We start from the raw sequence: 20,686 nt of genomic DNA, 5'->3' as shown, positions 1-20,686 counted from the left end.
GTGAAATCACATGGCAATTGTCTTTCTCCACCTGCTTATTTCACTGAACATAATACCCTCAAGGTACATCCCTGTTATCACAAATGGCAAAATTTTACCTTTTTAATGACCAAATAGCATTCCTTTGTATACATACACTGCATCTTCTTTATCCATTCATCTATCAATGGGCGCTTTCATTTTTGGTGGGAATGAGAAAAATATCACAGTTCTTGAAAAAAAGTTTGGAACTTTCTTACAAGGTAAACATAGTTTGGCCATATGGTCCATCAATTATATGCCAAGGAATTTACCCAAATGGTTTGAAAACTATGTCCAAAAAAAACCTACACATAGATATTTATACCAACCTTACTCCTAATTGCCAAGAATTAGAAGCAGTCGAGATACCTTTTAATACATAAATGAATATCCAAACTTTGGTGCATCCACTGTACACAATTACAACTGATATTATCGAGTATTAATACAAATTGAGATATCAAGTCATAAAGAGACAGATTATTTTAAACGCATATCCCTAAGTGAAAGAAGCTAATCTGAGAAAGTTTGCTATTGCGTGACTCTAGAGAAACAACATCCTGTATATGATCATTCTACAACTACAGATGTGATAAATTCATTTGAGTAATAAAAAAGCAATAAAAATAATTAAAAAGCAATTTAAAAAAACTATAGAGAAGTCAACCATCCATGGCTGCCAGGGGAGGAAGAGTGAAGAAGCTGACTATTTGAAGAACATGGACGTTTTAAGTTAAGGAATTATCCTATATGATACTGCGGTGGTAGATGTATGATACTACACATTTGACAAAGCCCATACAATTTTACAACACCAAAGGTGACTTAAATGTATGTGAGTTCAGGAGATCCCAGGATAAAATTCAAAACCTGACAAATATAATGTACAAGAAATGGAAAACACTTCACTCAAGTTGGCAGGGGAAAATGTATCAAGCTATGTAACTCTGGGTATGAGTAGAGGCTGTGAGAATAAAGGCAAAAATAACTATACACATAAGCACTGTACTCTAGCAGATACGTTTTCCCCCCATATAGGTTAACAATTCAATACAGCTACATTTATTTGCATACTGCTATTAAGCAATTATTTAGATGGATGGCAAAGGGTGGGGGGCCAGGTTTCTCATTGTTGGATGGTATTTTACAGATAAGCATAAGAGGGTACAAGAACAAGTCATTGCTAATGGATTAGAGTCAGAGACCTCGCAATGATGTCTTTAAACAGATGATTGATTGGTAGGTTATATACATATAACATACACAGGTTAGTATGCACACATGTATTCCTTTGCTCTCAAAGCGGAGATGGCCTTAAAGCAATGACACCCCAAGAGAAAATCTCACTCAGCACTGAGAACTTTGTTTCTAATTCCATGATCCAATTAAAGAAACCAATGACTCTTAGAAATAGCACATTCCAAGCCTGGGGCACGTCATATGCAGGATTCGCCTTGTAGTACTAGAAAGTAAGGAAGCTACCCGCCATCCAAAATAAAAACATCCAATTACAAAGGTCTGTCAAAGGGACACAGGAGCCAACGAAAGAGCTCCCAATAGCCAAGGCTGGAGAAGGTGACAAAATAAAGTAATACTGGATTATAATCTAGAGTGTAAAATAAATGCTTATGAGTCTATACTGACATAAATAAACAACTGGATTCATAAGCAAATGCGGGAGGTAGATATATCGCTCCTGCAAAAAAATCCCAAACAATTTATGAGGATGCTCCACCCTTAAGGGAGTGAGCATGACATCTAACAGTTTAACTTGGGGGCTGAACATCACAGCGTACTTCCAGAGAGTAAACCTGGAAATGGGGAAGACGGAGGATCCTGACAACACTCTCTCAGCCAGCTAATAGAGCCATTTGGACAGCAGGTACCTTTGACTGTTTCAATATAAGTGGTATTTTACCTCACGGAGCTTCCTCCCCAAATACATAACTCAGTCTAATCATGGGAAAAATAACCTGACTGATTTCATTCAACAAACATCTTTAAAAAACCTGACCAGGACTCCTAAAACCCTACCAAGTCATCAAAACCAAGAAAAGTCTGAGCCAAGAGAAGAGATCTAACTGCACATAATCAGTGAATGTCATTTGGTATCCCAGATGGGATCCTTTGGCAGAAAATGAACATCGGGTCAACTAAGGGGATCGGAATAACAGATGAACTGCAATAAGAGAGGAATATTAACATTGATTTATGACCTGTAACAAATGACCACACTACTGCACAACGATGGGGGAAATTATGCATGAGCCATAGGAGAACTCTCTTTACTACATTTGTATTTTTCTTAAGTCTACAGGTGGTCTATTTTTTAAACTTTTTAAAGCTTTATTTAAAAAATAAAGGAGAGAGAAACAGAATGCACGATTCATGAGATAGAAATAATTTTAATATGCTGCTGAAGTTACGAGAGAAGAGAATTGATGAAGGAATAAATAAAAAAGATGAATGTACTGAATAGAGAACCTAGAAACACACAGATTTATTTACCTGTCGTACGGTAATAGCGCTGATATTGCAGATTCCAGAGTCACACAGCAAAATTTCAAGAAATTGCCTAAGAAGTCTCTGCTCCTGCAACCAACAACCTGAAGCTTTGAGGCAAAACTTGTTAGAAAGGCGATTTTACCTGTTTCGATGCATAACTAAGCCAAGAAACAACACACAGGTTTTACTCAGTATGAATGCTGATGTTCTTCTAGAAGCCATTTGTTTGATTCGTGTGTTGTTCACTGTGGCAATAAATTTAGGTGAGGAAGATGGTGTCATTTATCAACACCCCATTAACTCCAGGAAAACTTCCAGGAGATGTCTTCATGGCAACTCTAATCAATATGAGCTTCCACAGACCATCGCAGCCTTAGAGGGTTAAGCATTAGCTAAGGAGCTCAGATTGTTATCAGCACACAGTTACAAATTTCTTATGACATAGCAGGAAATGTTTTAGGAGCTATACAAGAATTAGCTTTTTAAATCTCCATAACAACAAAATTAAAAAATAAATAAAACAAAAAAATTAAAAGAAGAAAAAGAAAAAAAAATCACAAGAATACTTTGTACTGGTTATTATTCTGCTCATTATAGAGGAAAAGTTGGAGACACAGAGTTTAAATTTCTTGCCCAAACTCAAATGTCCGTTATGTTGGAGAGATGCTTCAAATCCATACAATCTGACTCGAATTCCATCCATTTAGTCAATTTCCTATATCTCGTATTTCTTTCCCTTAGACCTCTGGATTTTTATAATTAAATTTAACCCTATCTTATTTTAATGTTAATAAGAATAATAAAAAAAGAGGATTTGTGTTCAAAACAACTGGTCATTGTTTCTTTATATCATCTCCCCCAGCTAAGTTCTAGCAAACATTCCATTCTATGGAGTGATGGATCCTAGTTGGGCTTCAGTTTTTTCAAAATAGAATTTAAGGTTGAATTGTGTTTAGGACTCGGATGTGAGAGACAGATCAGTTTTAGAAAAACTGACCAGACCAAAAGCAAGGTAAAAAATATGGCACAAAAAGAAAGTTACATGAAGCCAGAATGACATGCCAAACCCTTCTATCAAATCACTTCTGAGTCTCTGTGACCTGGACTCGTACGAGTAGCCCAAGAAAGCATATCTAGAACTAGAGGAATCTTGAGGAGACAGAGTGGAAGGTGAGCCCTCCTCACAGCCTCCCCTCCCGAGAGCTCAGGCGTCCGTAGTTGCCCCAAGCCTGGGACTCAGCATCCGGACTCGGGACTTTCAGAAAAGAAACCACCAGTGATGGTTTGCCTCACACTGATGATGCATATGGTTCGGCGCCTCGGGACACCTCTGTTCTCCAGAGGGCACCGCTGTGTGGAGACTCTTCCTTTTAAGGACCGAGTTCACCGTGTAAACCTCCCACTGTAGTCGGAGGGCCTGCAGTGGAAACGTCCTGGGGCAGCTGAGCTCGTTACCTCCGAACGCTGCTGAGTCTGGCTGTGGGGCCAGAAAGGATCCACGAAGGCAGAAAACATTTTCACGCGGCTATGTTACTGAGATTTAGGTTGAAGTGATAAAATAATGACAGCAATGTAAAACAAACAAAAAAAAGCGAACTGACTAGGGAAGGTATCCGTGAGCCCAGACTGTAACAAGATGATAATTTACATAAATTGAGGCAAGTGCTCCAACAAAGACTTTAAGTCTCATTTTAACATATGTGGATAAGTGATGTGTGCGTATGCATATGCAAATACCTTTATAACTTTCTGAATTGTCTTTCTCTGAGTGTTTATTTATCATTTGCCTCACTTTTCCCTTTGCCCGTTTGGTATCTTAATTTTCAATCTTGACTCTCTTGCCTTTTCTTAGCTGTCACCATTCTGTATCTTACAGAGGTTAACTCTGTGTACCCTTCTGTCCTCCATTCAGCTCTCAAGACAAATATTTCACAATTCATGGCTTTGCGTAACACGGTAGTAAAAAATACCGTATCAAGACCCCTTTAATCACTTATGATGGAGCATGATAATGTGAGAAAAAAGAATGTGTACATGTATGTGTCACTGGGTCACCATGCGGTACAGTAGAAAATTGACAGAACACTGTAAACCAGCTATAATGGAAAAAAAAATAAAAATTACTATATAAAAAAAGAACACTTAGAGTTTCAAAGATATTGTCACATAATTTTTTTTTAAAGGCTTGACTCCACTGCTGTGAAACCTCTCAGAGTGTCTTTATAGGAACCACGTGGAGACCTCTGGTTCACGTCCCGACTTCATGAACGCGTGAGAGCTTTAAGGAGCAGCTCAATTGCACAAATAACTGCCTGGCAGCATGCAGCCAAGCATGAGGGGACAATACCTCCTCGAAGTCTCCTCTTCTCAATTTCCAAGCCCAGTGCTAAGACAGTATCTGCTAGAAAATGTGACAAGAAGGATAGTGCTGTGGGCCAATGAAATGTGACAGGTATTTTTGAAGGATGGTCACAATCTGACAGAGAAATGAGGTAAAATATGGGTATGAAAGAGGAGGGAAAGGCTGAAGAACACGGAAATCGGATTTCCGTGTAACCCAGAAAAGTGTGTTTGCTCTTCCCAACCACGAGTCTTCACTATCCGGACCTTCCCTCTCCTGTACTCATAATTCTATCACCTTGACTCTTTCTCCAAGTGGGTTTCATATGTCCTACTGTTACCTTTTCCGGACTATTTCTTACGTGTCCTTTTGAATAAATTTAAGTATTTAGGAAGCAGCATGCTACCATGAGCCAGACTCTTAGAATGTCAGTGTTCCCTCTTCTGCAATTTCCAACAGTCAATTGTAAACTTCAACTATATCAACCGCATCCACCATGAGTCTGGATTTCCTGCATTTAACACTGTCTAACCCTAATTGTAATTATGTTTCTGATGAAAGAGGTCCAGGAATTGATTGAGTGGCTTTCTCCACTGGGTTTAGTAGTCTTAAAAGGGTTTTGGGCAAATTCTACCATCACAGGACATGGCAATTGACTATGAGATGGTGGATCCCTAAGATATAAAGAAAAACGTACCTGTTAAAATCCAGAAAAAAACAGACATTTTATTCTTATTTTAAATCTTAAGCTATAATGGAATTTCCTTAAGAGCAGTAAAGCATTTTATCTCTACAAACCCATTATCTGACTATTTGCCTGATAATCAGGCAACCATTAGATCCTTGATAAAAGTTTGATTTAATTATATGAAATGAACAAATGGAAACAAGTAGAATGAGTCTAATTAGCTTGATGGAAATTAAACAAGAATGGCATGTACTTCAGTTTTTATAAAAGTCACATAGTTACGTCATGATGGGATTGGTGATAAGAAAAGATTATACATATTTTATACATATTTTTGTATAATCCTGTAGGAAATCAATAAAACTGGACAAGAAGAGCTTCAGCCTCTCAGGGAATGAAGCACCTGGTCTATGACATGTATGGCTGTAGAAGTGCCACAGAAGCCTGTCCCCTTCTAATGGGACACAGTTCCAGCCCTACTTTTTTCTCCTGTTGGGAATTCCAGGGCTAGAAGCTGTGCACCTGTGGGTTGCTATTCCATTGTGTGTTGTGTATGTGACTCTCTTACTGGGAAATGTCGCAATTCTTTCTGTGATTGAGGCAGAACGTAACCTCTATCAGCCCATGTTTCCTTCCTGGCCATTCTGTCATCTATGGACCCGGGCCTATCCACATCCACCATCCCCAAGAAGCTTGGCATATTCTGGGTCCATCTGAGAGAAAGAGGCTTTGAGGGCTACCTTACCCAGATGGTCTGCATCCCCCTCTGTACGGGCATGGAGTCGGCTGTGCTCATGGCCATGGCCTATGATCGCCACGTGGCCATCTGTCACCGTCTTCGCTACACACAGGTGCTGACAGACAAGGTGCTATCAGCCATGGTATTGACCGTCCTCCTCAGACCTTTGTCCTCTGCAATCCCCTTTGTTCTACTCATCCTAAGGTTACCCTTCTGTGGACTCCGAATTATCGCTCACACTTACTGGGAGCACATGGGCACTGCCCGTCTGTCCTGTGCCAGCATCAGGGCCAACATCGTCTGTGGCTTATGTGCCATCTCTAATTTGGTGTTTGACATCATAGCCATTGTCACCTCCTATGTCCAGATCCTCCGTGCTGTCTATTGCCTACCATCCAGGGATGCCCGGCTAAAGGCACTCAGTACATGTGGCTCTCACGTCTGTGTCATGTTGGCTTTCTACACCCCGGCATTTTTCTCCTTCACGACCCACCGTTTCGGCCGAAACATTCCTCAATACATCCACATTCTCCTTGCCAACATCTACGTTGGCATCCCACCTGCTCTCAACCCTGTTATTTACGGGATCAGAACCAAGCAGATAAGAGAAAGGGTAATTAGAATTTTCAGAAATAAATTATGAAATTTGGTCTTCAGAGATTAAGAGGCTTGAGTAAGAGTAAATGCAACCTCTTCTCTCCTCTCAAGATTGAACATTACATAAATGTCTGGGGAAGATTATATTCTATGATGGGTAGATTCAGAAAGTCATTCATCTTAGAAACAAGAATCCATGAGACAATAATAAATATTTAATATGTGTATGTCTACCCACATATCATGAATGTCAGCAACATGATAAAAAAATAACATCTATATAAAAAATGCACAAAGTTGATAAAAACTAATATAATACTCATTTATAAACACATACGATGAGCCAAACAGTTTTCATAACTTTTCAAGTTTTAACTTGTTGAATTCTTATAACTACAAAATAAGTAGCCAGTTCTTATTATTCCTTTTCTATAGCCCAGAAAACTGGGGTAACAACATGGTATGAAAAAGTATTTAAGGAGGTCACAGGAGAAATTCATCCATCTGAAGAGACAGAACCTTTCAGCATGGGAAAGTGGCTGTGTTTTAAACAGTGGTAGGGGACAGTGAAACACTCATAAAGCTAGTTTTCAGCTAATGAAACATAACACAATATTAAGCAAAATATTTATGTACTTACCAAACAAAAAGCATATATGCCCTAAGATTTTTCTTTTCCTTTCTTTTTTTTTTTTTTTTCCACAGGGGTCCTTTGCGCACAGCAACTAGAAATTCTTGGGCTGGGGATCAAACCTGCGCCTCGGCAGTGACCCAAGCTGCTGCAGTGACCACACCAGAATTTTTTTTTTTTTTCCGCTGTACAGCATAGGGACCAAGTTCCTCTTACATGTATACATTTTTCCCCACCCTTGTTCTGTTGCAATACACACCAGATTTTTAACCCAATGCACTACAAGAGAACCCCCCTTAGACTTTTCCTTACTAATGTTTTCATCAAAATATTCAATGAATCTATAAAAGTCAACCACGTGATATTATAGATCTATCAGTTGGTAGAATTGGTCTATGGACAAGTCATTCAACAAGTGTCCAGGAAAAGAGCATATGCAATAATAATATTGTATTTGATCTTAATATTATATTGAGGCAAGTGGCAATTGCCTGAGTACAATACTGTTAGAATAGAAACTGCTTTATTTCTCAGCTAACTATATATATATGTGTGTGTGTGTGTGTGTGTGTAAAATACATGTGTGTAAAATATACATATATGTAACATGAACATTCAAGAACTAGAGAAAAAATAAGTATATAGATTTTATATGTAAATAGGTTACAAGACACCACTAGTAAGAATAATTGGCTTCTTATATAGGATACATGCAGGAAAAAGCAGCCCACAATTTCATATGATTTAAGAATTATAGAAACACTTTGAAACAAGAGGTAATGTCTAATATTTCCTGACACTTTATAATGTTCTAGGAACTACATGTGATTCTTTATGTAGTTTATATCTTTAATGAGTAAAGATTCAGAAGTTAAGTGACATACACAACTATTATGTAACAAAACTTTAAATGCCTTAGTTTCAGTGTAGTTTCCTTACTCTTCTACATAGTTTAATATAGAAACAGACTGTGAAAACAGACAAACAAAGGTTAAGAAAATATTTAGATGTCAATATGTTATACAACTTAAAATGAAATTATATAAATAATGTATTGAGTATATAAAATATAATATTTAATATATTAAATATAGTTAATTTAATTTAATATGTATAAAATAATGAGCATAGCTCTTAAGTCTTAAATAAAGCAATCTTTTATAAATATAAAGAGATGATTAATTAGAGAAAATTAATCAAAATAAAATATAGAAATGAAGATTAAACTACATGAAAAGATGTTATCCCTAAGAGACAAAATATAAAAGGGATTCCTGACTCCCTAGGTGCAGGTGGAATCAAGAAGCTTCAGTCTCAGTGCCTGAGTCAACTTCTCAGGTGGCTTTCAGTCCCTAAAGAGATTAGTCCAGGGTGTCCTTCTCAGGGGGCGATAACAACCTTTGCATAAAATGTGCCTTTTAAGAGATCCTGGGCAGGCAAGAAGAGGAAGAGCGCCGTCCTTGGGAAGGTGGCCCAGGTCCTAATTTATACCTGGTGGGGAGCCTCCCATGAAAAGTCTCAGACGGCTGGGGCAGCTCAGCACAGTGGACACGGAGGGCAGTTTCTGGAAGCCACATCAGGTAGGACCGCTTGCAGGCATATCCCAGATGAAACACCAGACTCCCTTTATTTCAGCTAACTCTACAGAAAGGGAGCCCCCAGACACTGGAGCGTGCACGTTCACTGCACACAGGAGCCTGGGAGAGCGACCCGAGTCCCGAACCACGGAAATCAAAGCGGTTGTCAGCACAGTGACCTCTTTGCAAGAGCTGCTATACCTCAGGGGCTGTGAGGCCTTGGGGATGACTTTGGACTCTGAGCTGCAAAACACGGATGTTAATACGTGCTCTCTCTGTGCATTAACCTGCGTCCAGGAATCAGATTCTGTAAAGCTGACAGGTCTTTCATAGTTTAAAATGAGTTGAAATTGAGTTGAACCTGATTTACATAGTCCATGTTTCAGAATGAAAAGCAAATATTTATAAATGTATTCTAAGAAAAAAGTCTTTCATAAATGGTTGTCAATGAAGAAGTCCTGAAGTTTTATCGTTTGTTCTCTAAGTGTGATACATATCTGGAATACTATGAAGATGCTTTAAAATGTAACTCCTTGCGTAATTCCATTTGAGAATTAACTTTCCTCTTAAAATGAACAGTGGGCCTCGGTTCACACAGTCCTTCAAAGGGGGCCAAGTTTCTATCATTTGTAAGCTATTGTGCTTTTTTGGAAAATCACCCATTAGCACTAACGGTCATATCTGTGGATAATAACCATAAGGACAAGCTATTCCCGCTAATGTCACTAAGGATCCCGTGTGAAGGCATGTTCGGGTACCACACACGCATGTTCTATTTTATTAGTACTAGAGCCATATGAAGTTCATGCTATGATTATCTCAAACTCTGCAGATAAATACAAAAAAGACTCAGGGAATGATTTTCCTAAGATCATTTGAAGACACAAAGCTTTGTTTGCCTCGGTTGAAAGAGAGGCTCCCTGAGCACCACACCAACTGATTCTTACTTGGCCAACGTAGGCTGTTGGGCTGTCATATGGACACGATATGTCTATCCATGGTCAAATCTGACACTGAGTGGACATCAGTTGTCAAGAATAATCTAGTAAGAGGATCCGTCATTCAAGATCTAACACCATAGAAATAATGGGACTTTCAAATAAACCCATATCTTTATAACGTTTGGGGGCAGGTGGCAGTGGGGATGATGGGTGCACCTGTACGGCTGTCTCTCAGTCGACAGTCCGCATCAGGAGCACACTGAGACGTACTGGCACTGAAACTATCCAGGCTTAATAGAAAATAAAAACCATATCATAATGCATTATCGATGTCTGCTTTAAATATTAAAGGTAGGGAGTTGTTATTGCTCTCTATGCCACGTACTTATAACCTTAAATTAGAGCTACTCTAATGAAAATAGCTAACTGTCTCCTGAGGGAGGCAGAACCACCCACTCGAAGGAGAAAGGTGACTTTCCCTCTGGATGTTAAGGGATGAGCTTTGACCCAGTGGCCTCGACAGTCTGTACTTTCCCACATTTAGGACCTTCTTTGACAAAACTCTAGATCATTAAAATTTCCTTCCACATGCAGGTGGTGGCTTGAGCTTCGAATGGGAAGCTACTTATCAGACGGAATCATCAGAACAGTACGAAAGGGAGTTGAGATGGGATCTTAGAGAATGTCAGTTATATTTTCTACATTTTAATTCCCAGAGGTTTTCTGAGCTAAACAGCTCCCTGAAATCCAGCTGCCTTTACTTTCTGCCCTCTCCAAAAATTCAGCATCTTTTAATTACTGTAGCTGCCAAGATCCACTCAAACCCTCAGGGTTTTCTTTCTTTCATCTAATCTGACCTTTTCTGGGGTCTGGGACCACCCACAGACCCACAGCAATTCTAGATCAGATCATTATGAACTAAACTGTCCACGTCTTTCTTCTTATTCTTTTTTTATTTTATTTTTTTCTTTTTAGGGCCATTCCTGCAGCATAGCACAGGGAAGTTCCCAGGGTAGGGGTCAAATTGGAGCTGCAGCTGCCAGCCTATACCACAGCCACATCAACACAAGATCCAAGCTGCTTCTGTGACCTATACCACCGCTCATAGCAACCCTGTATCTTTAACCCACTGAGCAAGGCCAGGGATCGAACCTGCCTCCTCACGGATACTAGTTGGGTTCATTTCCATTGAGCCACAAAAGGAACTAATTCCTTCTTATTTTTCAAGAGCACACACATATCTCTTTATTTCAGGGTCTGGTTGATGAGCCTTGCAGGGAATAAGACAGGAAAAAAACTAAAATACAAGAATATTTTACTAACTACAGAATTATTTCCATAATTTTCATGGTTCTATAGGATTTGATTCATTATTGCCTAAAGGAAATTTGGGAGAGAAAGACCTATGTTCAAATTCTAATTGTACAAGTTATAAATTTACTGAGACAAATTCCTTAGACTCTTTTAACCGTAGCTTTGTTTGCATGCAAATCCGGTGTGATAACTGCAACTATTTCATAAAATTGTTTTGAAAGTGGAGTGAGAATATTTGTAAAGATTTTAGTAGAGTGTTTCCTAGATATTAATTTATTTGTTTGATGACTGGCAAACATAAAGTGTCAGTCTAAGAAAGGAAACAAATAGCCATTCTACATACATGCATCGGAGAAAAATATACATTCTGAAGGCTGTCTCGGTTGGTTCTTTCCCAGTTGATTAGGACTCTGGCGTCCTGAAATCAGTCTTGAATTCAATAATGGTGACGTTATAAATTTGGGTGAATGTGTTCAGGAACATGCTTGAGAAATCTGAGTGGAGCACACACATCTGTACCATTGGAAAAACAAAAACTAAATTTAGGAAATCTCAAGAGTTAATGGAAGAGCACATCCTAGGATACAAGGCTAGCACGCCGTGTGCCTGTGAACTGCCCATCAAATCCGACAGTATTCAGAGTAATTGTGTTCACAGATGAACTTGTTGCAAACAACCAGGAAGAATGTACCACAGTTCCCATGTGACTAAAAGCTAATGAGAATCAATAAGAAGGAACACATTAGGAAGAAAAACTAAATCCCATGCACCATAGAATGTTTAGACTTCACAGTTTGTTGTGTTCCTTCCCAGTCTGCTCCCTGATTCCGCTCAACCCAGTGAAACCACTGAATAGCTCTTTTCAGCACCTATTTTTCGTTGTATGCTCTAGAACTTCATAGGAGTGAAATTATTTAGTTAGTCCCCTTTCAAAACTAGTAATAAGCAGTAACTAGGATGATTTTAGGTTTGTCTCTGCTGTTAGACACATACATAGCAATTCATCTTTGCTGCTGAATATTCAAAACACCATTGTGAAGCATTCCAAAATAGACTTGTCTATTCACTTGGTGATGAGTAGCTGTGATCTTTCCTCATGGGGGTAATTACGAATAAAGCGGTGATGAAGCAAGTTTTTTGGTAAACGCATGATTTCATCTGTCTTAAATAAGCAGGCAGGAGTCCATTGTTGTGGGTAATTGAAGTGGACCTGAATCTGCTGTTCTACATCATGGCCAAAACTTGGTATTGTCATGTTTTTTGTGTTGTGTTTTTTTCTAAAATTTTGGCCATTTTAATGGATGTACATTAATATGTCTTTTTGGCTTTAATGTCAAATTACTATTGCTTAATGATTTTCAAAAATTTAAAGTCACTTGTATGTTCTCCATTGCCACGTGTTAGTGTTAGGTCTCTTTCCTTCTTTTTCTATTACTGTTTTTCTTATTATTTTTCAGCTGTAAGCATTTCTATATGTTCCTGACACTAATTAATTTTGAAAACTAAGGGATTGTGGATATATGTTCCCCATCTTTGCTGTCTAAATTCACTTTCTTAACAGTCAGCTTAACAATTCAATAAGAGGTATCAGATGACTTGATTTTTGCTTTTTATGTCTTGTCTTAAAAATCATGACTTTCCACTGGGTTACAAAGATATTCCTTTTTCCCTTAATTCTATAGATGTTATGATTTCAGCTTTAAAAACACATCAAGGTGTTTTTAGAAGTGTAATTAGTATTTGTAGATGTTGTGAAGTTGACATCAAGGTTTTTTTCAAATATATATAACTACATATCACAGGGTTTTTTTTAATATATAACTGTGTTCACATGCATAGTGAACAGCCCTCCTCTTTTGTCGAATTTCTCCATTAGTCAGTTGGTAAAATTTAATAGTGCTTTGATCTGTGCCTGTTCCTGCCTTTCTATCAGGCCACATTTATACGTTTATCATTGTTCAAATACACTAAGCCTTAATTGCAATAGTTTCATAAGTTTGAAGTTCCATAACATAAGTCTCTGGCTGAGCTATTCTTTATCCAAGGAACTGAGGATAGTCCTGTAATCATTTTAGAATAAGCTCAATTTATTGGTATACCTTGAAGCCGTTTTCAATTTATTGACCGATAAAGGAAGAACTGACATCTTAACATAGTTTGGTCTTTTAAACCATGGATATGGCTTAAATTTTTGTCTTCTTAATTTCTGACATTTTGTAAAATTACAGTTGATCTAGAATATTACACTGGTTTCAGGTGTACAAAACGGTGATTCAATATTTTCAGATTATACTCCAAGTCATGACAAAACAAGAGCTATATCTCCCTGTACGATACATTATATCCTAACTGCTTATCTACTTTATCTACAGTAACATATGTTTCTTAACCTCACACCCTTAGGTTGCCTTTCCCCGCTTCCCTCCCCCCACTGGAACGGAATGGAAATGAAATCGCCGGAGTATAAGGTAGTTCAATTTTTAGGAACTTCCATACTCTTTTCAGAACGACTCCACCACCTTTCACACCCATCCCCACAGTGTATGAGAGTTCCGTTTTCTCCCCGTCTTGGCTAACATTTGCTGTTTGCAGACTTTTTGATTATAGCCATTTATGACAGGTATGAGGGGATATCTGTGATTTCAATCTGCATTTCGCTAACTGCATAGCTACTGATGAAAGGATGAGATTACAGTACTTCCTCACATCATATACATAGTAAATGCAAAATAGATTAAAGACCTAAATATACAACCCGAAACAATAAAATCCCTCAATGAAAACAAAGGCAAAACAGCCTTTGACATGAACCACAGCAATATTTTTTTGATCTGTCTCCTAGGGTAAAGGACATCCAAGTAAAAAGAAACAAATGGATTTAATTAAATTGAAGATTTTGCACAGCAAAGGAAAACATTGACAAAATGAAGACAACCCACTGAATGGGAGAAAATATTCCTGTCATATTTATACTTCTGTGCTTATTGCTAAGTTCTCCCTGATTTCGAGTGTAAGTGGTATTATGAATTTAAAAAATTAATTTAGATTCTTAATTTCCAATTGTTTGCTGATAGCAAATTAAAAAGCAGTGATTCTTATACTGAGCAATTGTTGGCACAAATGACTGGTTGTATTTTTTTTTTATGTCAATGTTCATGTAATTTATAAACAGGAAAGTTTGCTTCTTTCATTCCTGTCTGGACGTCTTAAATTATTTTTCTTGACATATGGACCTCATTTAAATCTCCGGTAAAGGGAATTCACATGGTGCCTCAGCAGTAATGAACCCAACTGGTATCCCTGAGGATGGGGGTTTGATACCCGGCCCCAATCAGTGGGTTAAAGGATCTGGCACTGCCCTGAGCTGGGGTGTAGGTCACATGTGTGGCTTGGATCTGGGGTTGCTGTGGTGTAGGCTGGCAGCTGCAGCTCTGATTCAACCCCTAGCCTTGGGAACCTTCTTCTGCTGTGGGTGCGGCACCCCCCAAATAAACAAACGAACGAAAAACTCCAGTGAAGTATTTGCTAGGCTAGTTGACAGTCTTGCCTACATATAAATCCTAGGGGCAAACTTCTCAGTGTTTCACCGCTCAGCATGGTATCAGCTGGTTGGTTTGCACAGATTCCTTTCAGCTAATGCAACAAGTTTTACGTTTCGCCTAGTTTGCTGAAAGAATTTTTTAAAATTATCATACATGAAAGCTGAATTTAATGACTAATTTTTCTACCTCCACAACTACACTTTTGTATTACTTCTATATGATAAAGAACAACTTACTGTCTGAAATGTAGAAAAGTGCTAATATTCAATTGATCAAACACAGATTAAAAAGCACAGTTTCATTAAAGCAAATAGACGAAAAGGTGACACCTAGACAGAGGGAACTAAGACAGGGTGATGAGCCTCATAAGTGTATATATTCTTGAAGATCACATTCAAAGTTTCCCTATTTCAATCTGAACCATTTTTTAATATTTTGCAAATTTTCATGTAAGTATATGCTCACCTAGGTAACAAAGGTTACTTGAAAATGTGGAACAGGTTCCAGTTACTGAAAGGGTTTGCAGGTGGTACCAGCACACACAGGTGAGACTGTCTCAAAAGAATGAGCTCAACGATGACCATGGACCACCACACCACACGACCACCAGAAAAGTCTAACGCCCAAAATCCATGTGGAACATTAAATAGGATAGGCAGTACTTTGAGGGTCTCTGAGAGTCACCTGGGCACAAATCCCCTTCTGCGACGTTCCTAAGAATCGTATTGTTGTCCTACTACATATATATATACAGTGACATCCAACCACCACATGTTCCCTCCCCAGAAATACCGAAGAAGACAGAAGAGCACCCTCCAAAAGTCCTCAGCAGAATGTCCTCTGTCAACGACACGGCCTCACATCCTCCTGTCTTCCTCCTGCTGGGTATTCCTGGTCTGCAAGCTCTCCATAGCTGGGTGGCCTTCCCTTTCTGTGTGGTTTATCTGGTAGCCCTTGTGGGGAACGTCACAATCCTGTTTGTGATCAGGACTGAGCAGAGTCTTCATCAACCCATGTTCTATTTTCTGGCTCTTCTCTCCTTTATTGATCTAGGTCTCTCCACTTCTACCATACCCAAAATGCTGGCCATCTTTTGGTTCAACATTCGGGAGATAAGCTTTGAAGGCTGCCTCACCCAAATGTTCTTTATTCACTCCTGCACCGGTATGGAATCTGATGTACTCACGGCCATGGCGATTGACCGCTTCGTTGCCATCTGTTATCCACTGAGATATACCACTGTTCTCACCAACAGAGCGGTAGCCATCATGGCCTCTGTTTCAGTAGGGAAGCCAGTCTTCCTCGCCATCCTGTTCTGCCCTCTTCTCAAAAGACTGCCCTTCTGTGGACACTACATTATTCCGCACACGTACTGTGAGCATATGGGCATTGCCCGGCTGGCCTGTGCGAACATAAGAGTCAACATCATCTACGGCTTATTCACCATCGCGACCCTGGTCTTTGATTTGATCCTTATCGCCCTCTCCTATGCTCGCATCCTACGAGCTGTCTTCCACCTTCCTTCCAAAGACGCCAGGCACAAAGCCCTTAGCACATGTGGTTCCCATGTCTGTGTCCTCTTAGCCTTTTACACCCCAGCATTTTTCTCCTTTATGACCCACCGGTTTGGTGGGAACATTCCTCGCTACGTTCACATCCTCCTGGCCAATCTCTACGTGGTTGTTCCTCCCGGTTTAAACCCAGTCATTTACGGGGTCAGGACAAAGCAAATCCGTGACCGCGTTGTGAGAATATTTGTCAAGAAAGAGGGACCCGGTACATTCAGAAGTTGAGAAACTCTTGCAGGCTACCCTTCAGCTTGTACGTCTTTCATTGTGCCCCAAACTGTGATTATGTAGAGGCCGCCAAGGCATGTGCTGGGCCGTAATTAGTCTCCTAAGCTCACACTCAGTGGGGTCCCTTTATGTAATGTTCACTTTGACTTTCCATAGAGTATCCTTTTTTCAGTGAAGGTGAGAGACAACTGTGGGACCAAGAAAAGAATGTAATTAAACTCTCGAATATGTGAGGACAATGTTGTTCTCCAGGCCAACAGGAAAATTTATGTACAGATTTGATAAAAATGAACATTCTGATGACAGGTAATGTTTCAAATTTTGGCTCTAGCATCAATATTTTTGAATCTGTCCTTCAACAACCTCCTTGTTTGCCAGGATTACCTGCATCTAGATGACACATCTTAATTCCACTCAAAGGGTAATCTGTGTGTTATCTATCATTCAATTCTGTCTCCAAAAGTATCCAACTCACTCTTTTTCAGCAGCTCTACAATGACACTAAAACCAAAGAAAGGCATTTATGAAAATAAAATTAGTTAACAAATTCTTTCACAAACTCAGTTGTAAAAGTTAACAAATATTATAAAATTTGAACTCAATTATATAATGTATTTACATGTATATATTTTAAAATGACTGTATTGACCTCATCTCAAAAACACAAGGATATTTTCTGCATCTGAAAATCCATCAACATATTTCACCATGCTTTCAACAAACAACAGAAATAACATATGCGCATGTTACTAAATATAGAAACATAGTTCTGAAAATCCACCATGAACTCCTGTTAAGAACTTCAGAAAACTAGGAAGACAAAGGAACTCTTCCACAGCATGAAGAAAGGCTGAATATATGTCTCTATTGCCAGAAAAATGAAAGGGTCTCTGCTCTTATCACATATTCACTTCAGTACTGGTGATTCGACCCAATGCACCAGGTAAGCAAAGGCAAATAAAAATCACTGATATGTGAAAGACAAAATTATACTATACTTACTGATGACATGGATTATCGCTGCAGAAAAATCTTGTGTAACCCTAGAAAAAGCTATTAGAACTAATATATGAATTTAGCAAGTTTAGAAGATACAGCATTCTTAAACTAGTGGCATCCTATTAGAAATTAAAGTAAAATGTTTTAAATTGTTTAAGTATATATAAAATATTTAGGAACACATATACATGCCATACTACAATCAAAATTCTTGTGACCTTTTTATTGTAGAAACTGAAGAGCTAACGCTAAATTTATATGAAATGTAAAGAAACTAGAATAAGCAAAATAACTTCAGAACAAACCTAACACATTTGGAGGATTTATATCACACTGTGCTAGGGCATAAAATACTCGAATTAATCAAGATCCCAGGAGAAGAAGCACAAATATACTCCACACAAATAAATATGATTCATTGGTTTTCAAGAAAATGCTGAGGTGATTCAATGAAGAATGGATACTGTGGAACAACTGGGTAATCACATGTAAAAACGTGCACCTCAATTTGTACCTTACTCTTATTATACGATCTAGTAATTGAATTCCTTGGTATTTGCCCAAAAGGTTTGAAAATTTATGCTCCCACAAAAACCTGCACATGGGTGTTTTTAGAAATTTTATTCCTAATTGCCAAAATATTGAGGCAACCAAGATGTCCTTCAGTAGGTTACTAGATAAATAGACTGTGCTACATCCAGATAATAAAACTGTACTCAGCTCTAAAAATGAGTGAGCTATCCAGCCCTGAAAAGACATAGAGGAATCTTAAATGCACATCAGCAAGTGAAAGACGCCAATCTGAAAAGGCCACATGCTCTATGCTTCCAAATCACTGATATTTTTACAAAGGCAAAACTACAGAGACTGTAAAAATAGAAGCAGTTTCAGGAACTGGGGGAAGAGAAAGATGAATAAATGGAATCCTTTTTTACAGCAATGAAATGATTTTCTGTGATATTATAATGACGGATACATATCATATATTTTTTCAAAACTACAGAATGTAAAAAATATCAAGAGTTATTGACCCTAATGTAAATGATGGACTTTGAGTGATAGTGATACGTAGGTTAATTTACTGTAACAAACACACCGCCTTCCTGTGGGACGCCGATATCAGGGGAGGCTGTGCATATGTGGGGCCATATGGGAAACTGGAATTCTCTGTACCTTCCTATCAATTGTGCTAATACCTAAAACTGTCCTAAACAATAGGGTTTAGGTAGGTTTACAGATAGATGATAAATGGAAACAAAATGATACATAAGTTTAATGCCTAAGAACAGACAATGAGTTGAGTAAGTTCTGGTATTTCCATATCAAGGGGTATTTTGTGGAAATCATGAAGGTTGGATGTTTACACTGGCATTTCCTCAACATTTATTCAAAGTCAAAAAGTCAAGTTTGAAAAGTAAGTTAGAATACGTCAAGTCATTTAAACGCATATTCCGTTTCCCGCAATTTTTAAAACCACCTATATCCTCTTTATCCTAATATTTTCTTTCAACTACAGTTTAGAAAGTGATGCAAAGTACAGGAGGATAGACAATTTGGTCACACTGGGTGACCTGAGTGAAAATTTAAGAACACACATGGAATGGTGGAAGAGAGTGAAAAGGATGCAAAGGTCTACCTTCAAAGTAAGCATGGAATGCTCCCATTATGGGAAATTAGGTAATTCACAGCGTTTCATGAAAGGAAGACCTACGAAATGCTTACTGTGTTTTGTTTGTGTTTGTGTTTTGTCAGTACACCAGATTTACACTTATTTTTTCCTTTTACCTTATGCATATTGTTCAAATTTTTTAAATTTAAATTTCTTTCCTGGCTCTGCTGCAGCCGAAATGCTCGAGTCCTTTTGCTGCTCATTCTCTGTGTGCTACACAGATTGTTCGCATTTTTATTTATTTATTTTTTTTGTCTTTTTGCTATTTCTTTGGGCCGCTCCCACGGCATATGGAGGTTCCCAGGCTAGGGGTCTAATCGGAGCTGTAGCCACTGGCCTACGCCAGAGCCACAGCAACGCAGGATCCGAGCCGCGTCTGCAACCTACACCACAGCTCACAGCAACGCCGGATCGTTAACCCACTGAGCAAGAGCAGGGACCGCACCCGCAACCTCATGGTTCCCAGTCGGATTCGTTAACCACTGAGCCACGACGGGAACTCCTGTTCACATTTTTAATTCCTCTCCTGCTTTCCTCTCCAGTGGAAATGCCCCTACCCCCACCGTCCCACCTCCTCATCGGCCTGGTCTTTTTTTGCCTGTGCTGCACCCTTCATCGAGAAGGCTCGAAGCCCAACTAGCTGCCTCCCACTTCCTGTGCTGCTGCCGCAGGTGCTTCAGGAGGGTCATACAAAGTGATGCCTCCTGCGAATGGCTGTCAGGGATCGTGAAGGAGGGCCTCTCTCTCCTCTAGAGGATTCCCAGGAGCAGATGACGTCACCCAGAAAGTTTTGCCGTCACTAGAGGACGAACCCTAGGAACGAATAATTACAGAGCCTGTGGCTGATGGGATCGTAACGGTTATTGTTTAGTTGCATGTCTGTGGGGCTAAACCCACAGATTATACAGGGAAAACACGTGTCTTCCTAGTTGAAGCGGATTATATTTTCCTAGCTCCCCATTCTTCAACACTAGAATTATGTGCTAGTAAGGTTTACAGCAATTCTAAGAAAATACTACCCATGCAATCCTTGCCTCAGAATCACCTGAATCCCATTTCCCCAGATAGTCCCTAAAATCTTGCATTTCCAGGTATTGCCTAAGCTGCACCAGTTTATCTGATGTTACTTCCTTATCTTGAAAAGGAGTGTAATCATATCCTCTTCAGGAATTTTACAATATTAAAATTAATAAAATGTAGAATGAAATCTCCCACACTCTATGGGTCAAGTTTTAAAAGTGATTTTATATTTAGCATTATGTTTATTATGTAACTATTGCCTTTCAAATGCATGCCTGGGATTTCCATTTCCAAACAGACACAAAG

The 20,686-nt window shown here is 38.9% G+C and overlaps 2 protein-coding genes and 1 pseudogene across 2 annotated transcripts in view; 2 read left to right on the top strand and 1 right to left on the bottom strand.

Moving 5' to 3' along the window:
* LOC100737856 (olfactory receptor 51G1) overlaps positions 1 to 20,686 on the bottom strand; it is a 204,716-nt gene that overhangs the window by 128,216 nt on the left and 55,814 nt on the right. The gene's annotated exons all lie outside the window — the stretch shown is intronic.
* Positions 167 to 15,516, top strand: LOC100524207 (olfactory receptor 52E1-like; annotated as a pseudogene).
* Positions 12,815 to 20,000, top strand: LOC100524384 (olfactory receptor 52E4-like). The gene is made up of 2 exons (XM_021062385.2): positions 12,815 to 16,672; positions 19,903 to 20,000. The coding sequence occupies exons 1-2, from the start codon at positions 15,730 to 15,732 to the stop codon at positions 19,998 to 20,000; spliced, it is 1,041 nt and encodes a 346-aa protein (XP_020918044.2). The 5' UTR covers positions 12,815 to 15,729.

This window comes from Sus scrofa, chromosome 9 (genome assembly GCF_054392235.1).
Source record: "Sus scrofa isolate SSC_HxYL_T2T_F1_AM1 chromosome 9, Sscrofa_HxYL_maternal_Yorkshire_Landrace_v2.0, whole genome shotgun sequence".
Lineage (NCBI taxonomy): Eukaryota > Metazoa > Chordata > Mammalia > Artiodactyla > Suidae > Sus > Sus scrofa.
The sequence above is the reverse complement of the archived record's forward strand: the minus strand, read 5'-3'. Positions and strand labels throughout refer to the sequence as shown.

Coding starts and splice junctions, on each gene's coding strand:
- LOC100524384 (XM_021062385.2), top strand. CDS start 15,730: ATGTCCTCTGTCAACGACACGGCCTCACATCCTCCTGTCTTCCTCCTG. Junction 16,673..19,902: donor TGTCAAGAAAGAGGGACCCG/GTACATTCAGAA, acceptor TTTCCTCTCCAG/TGGAAATGCCCCTACCCCCA.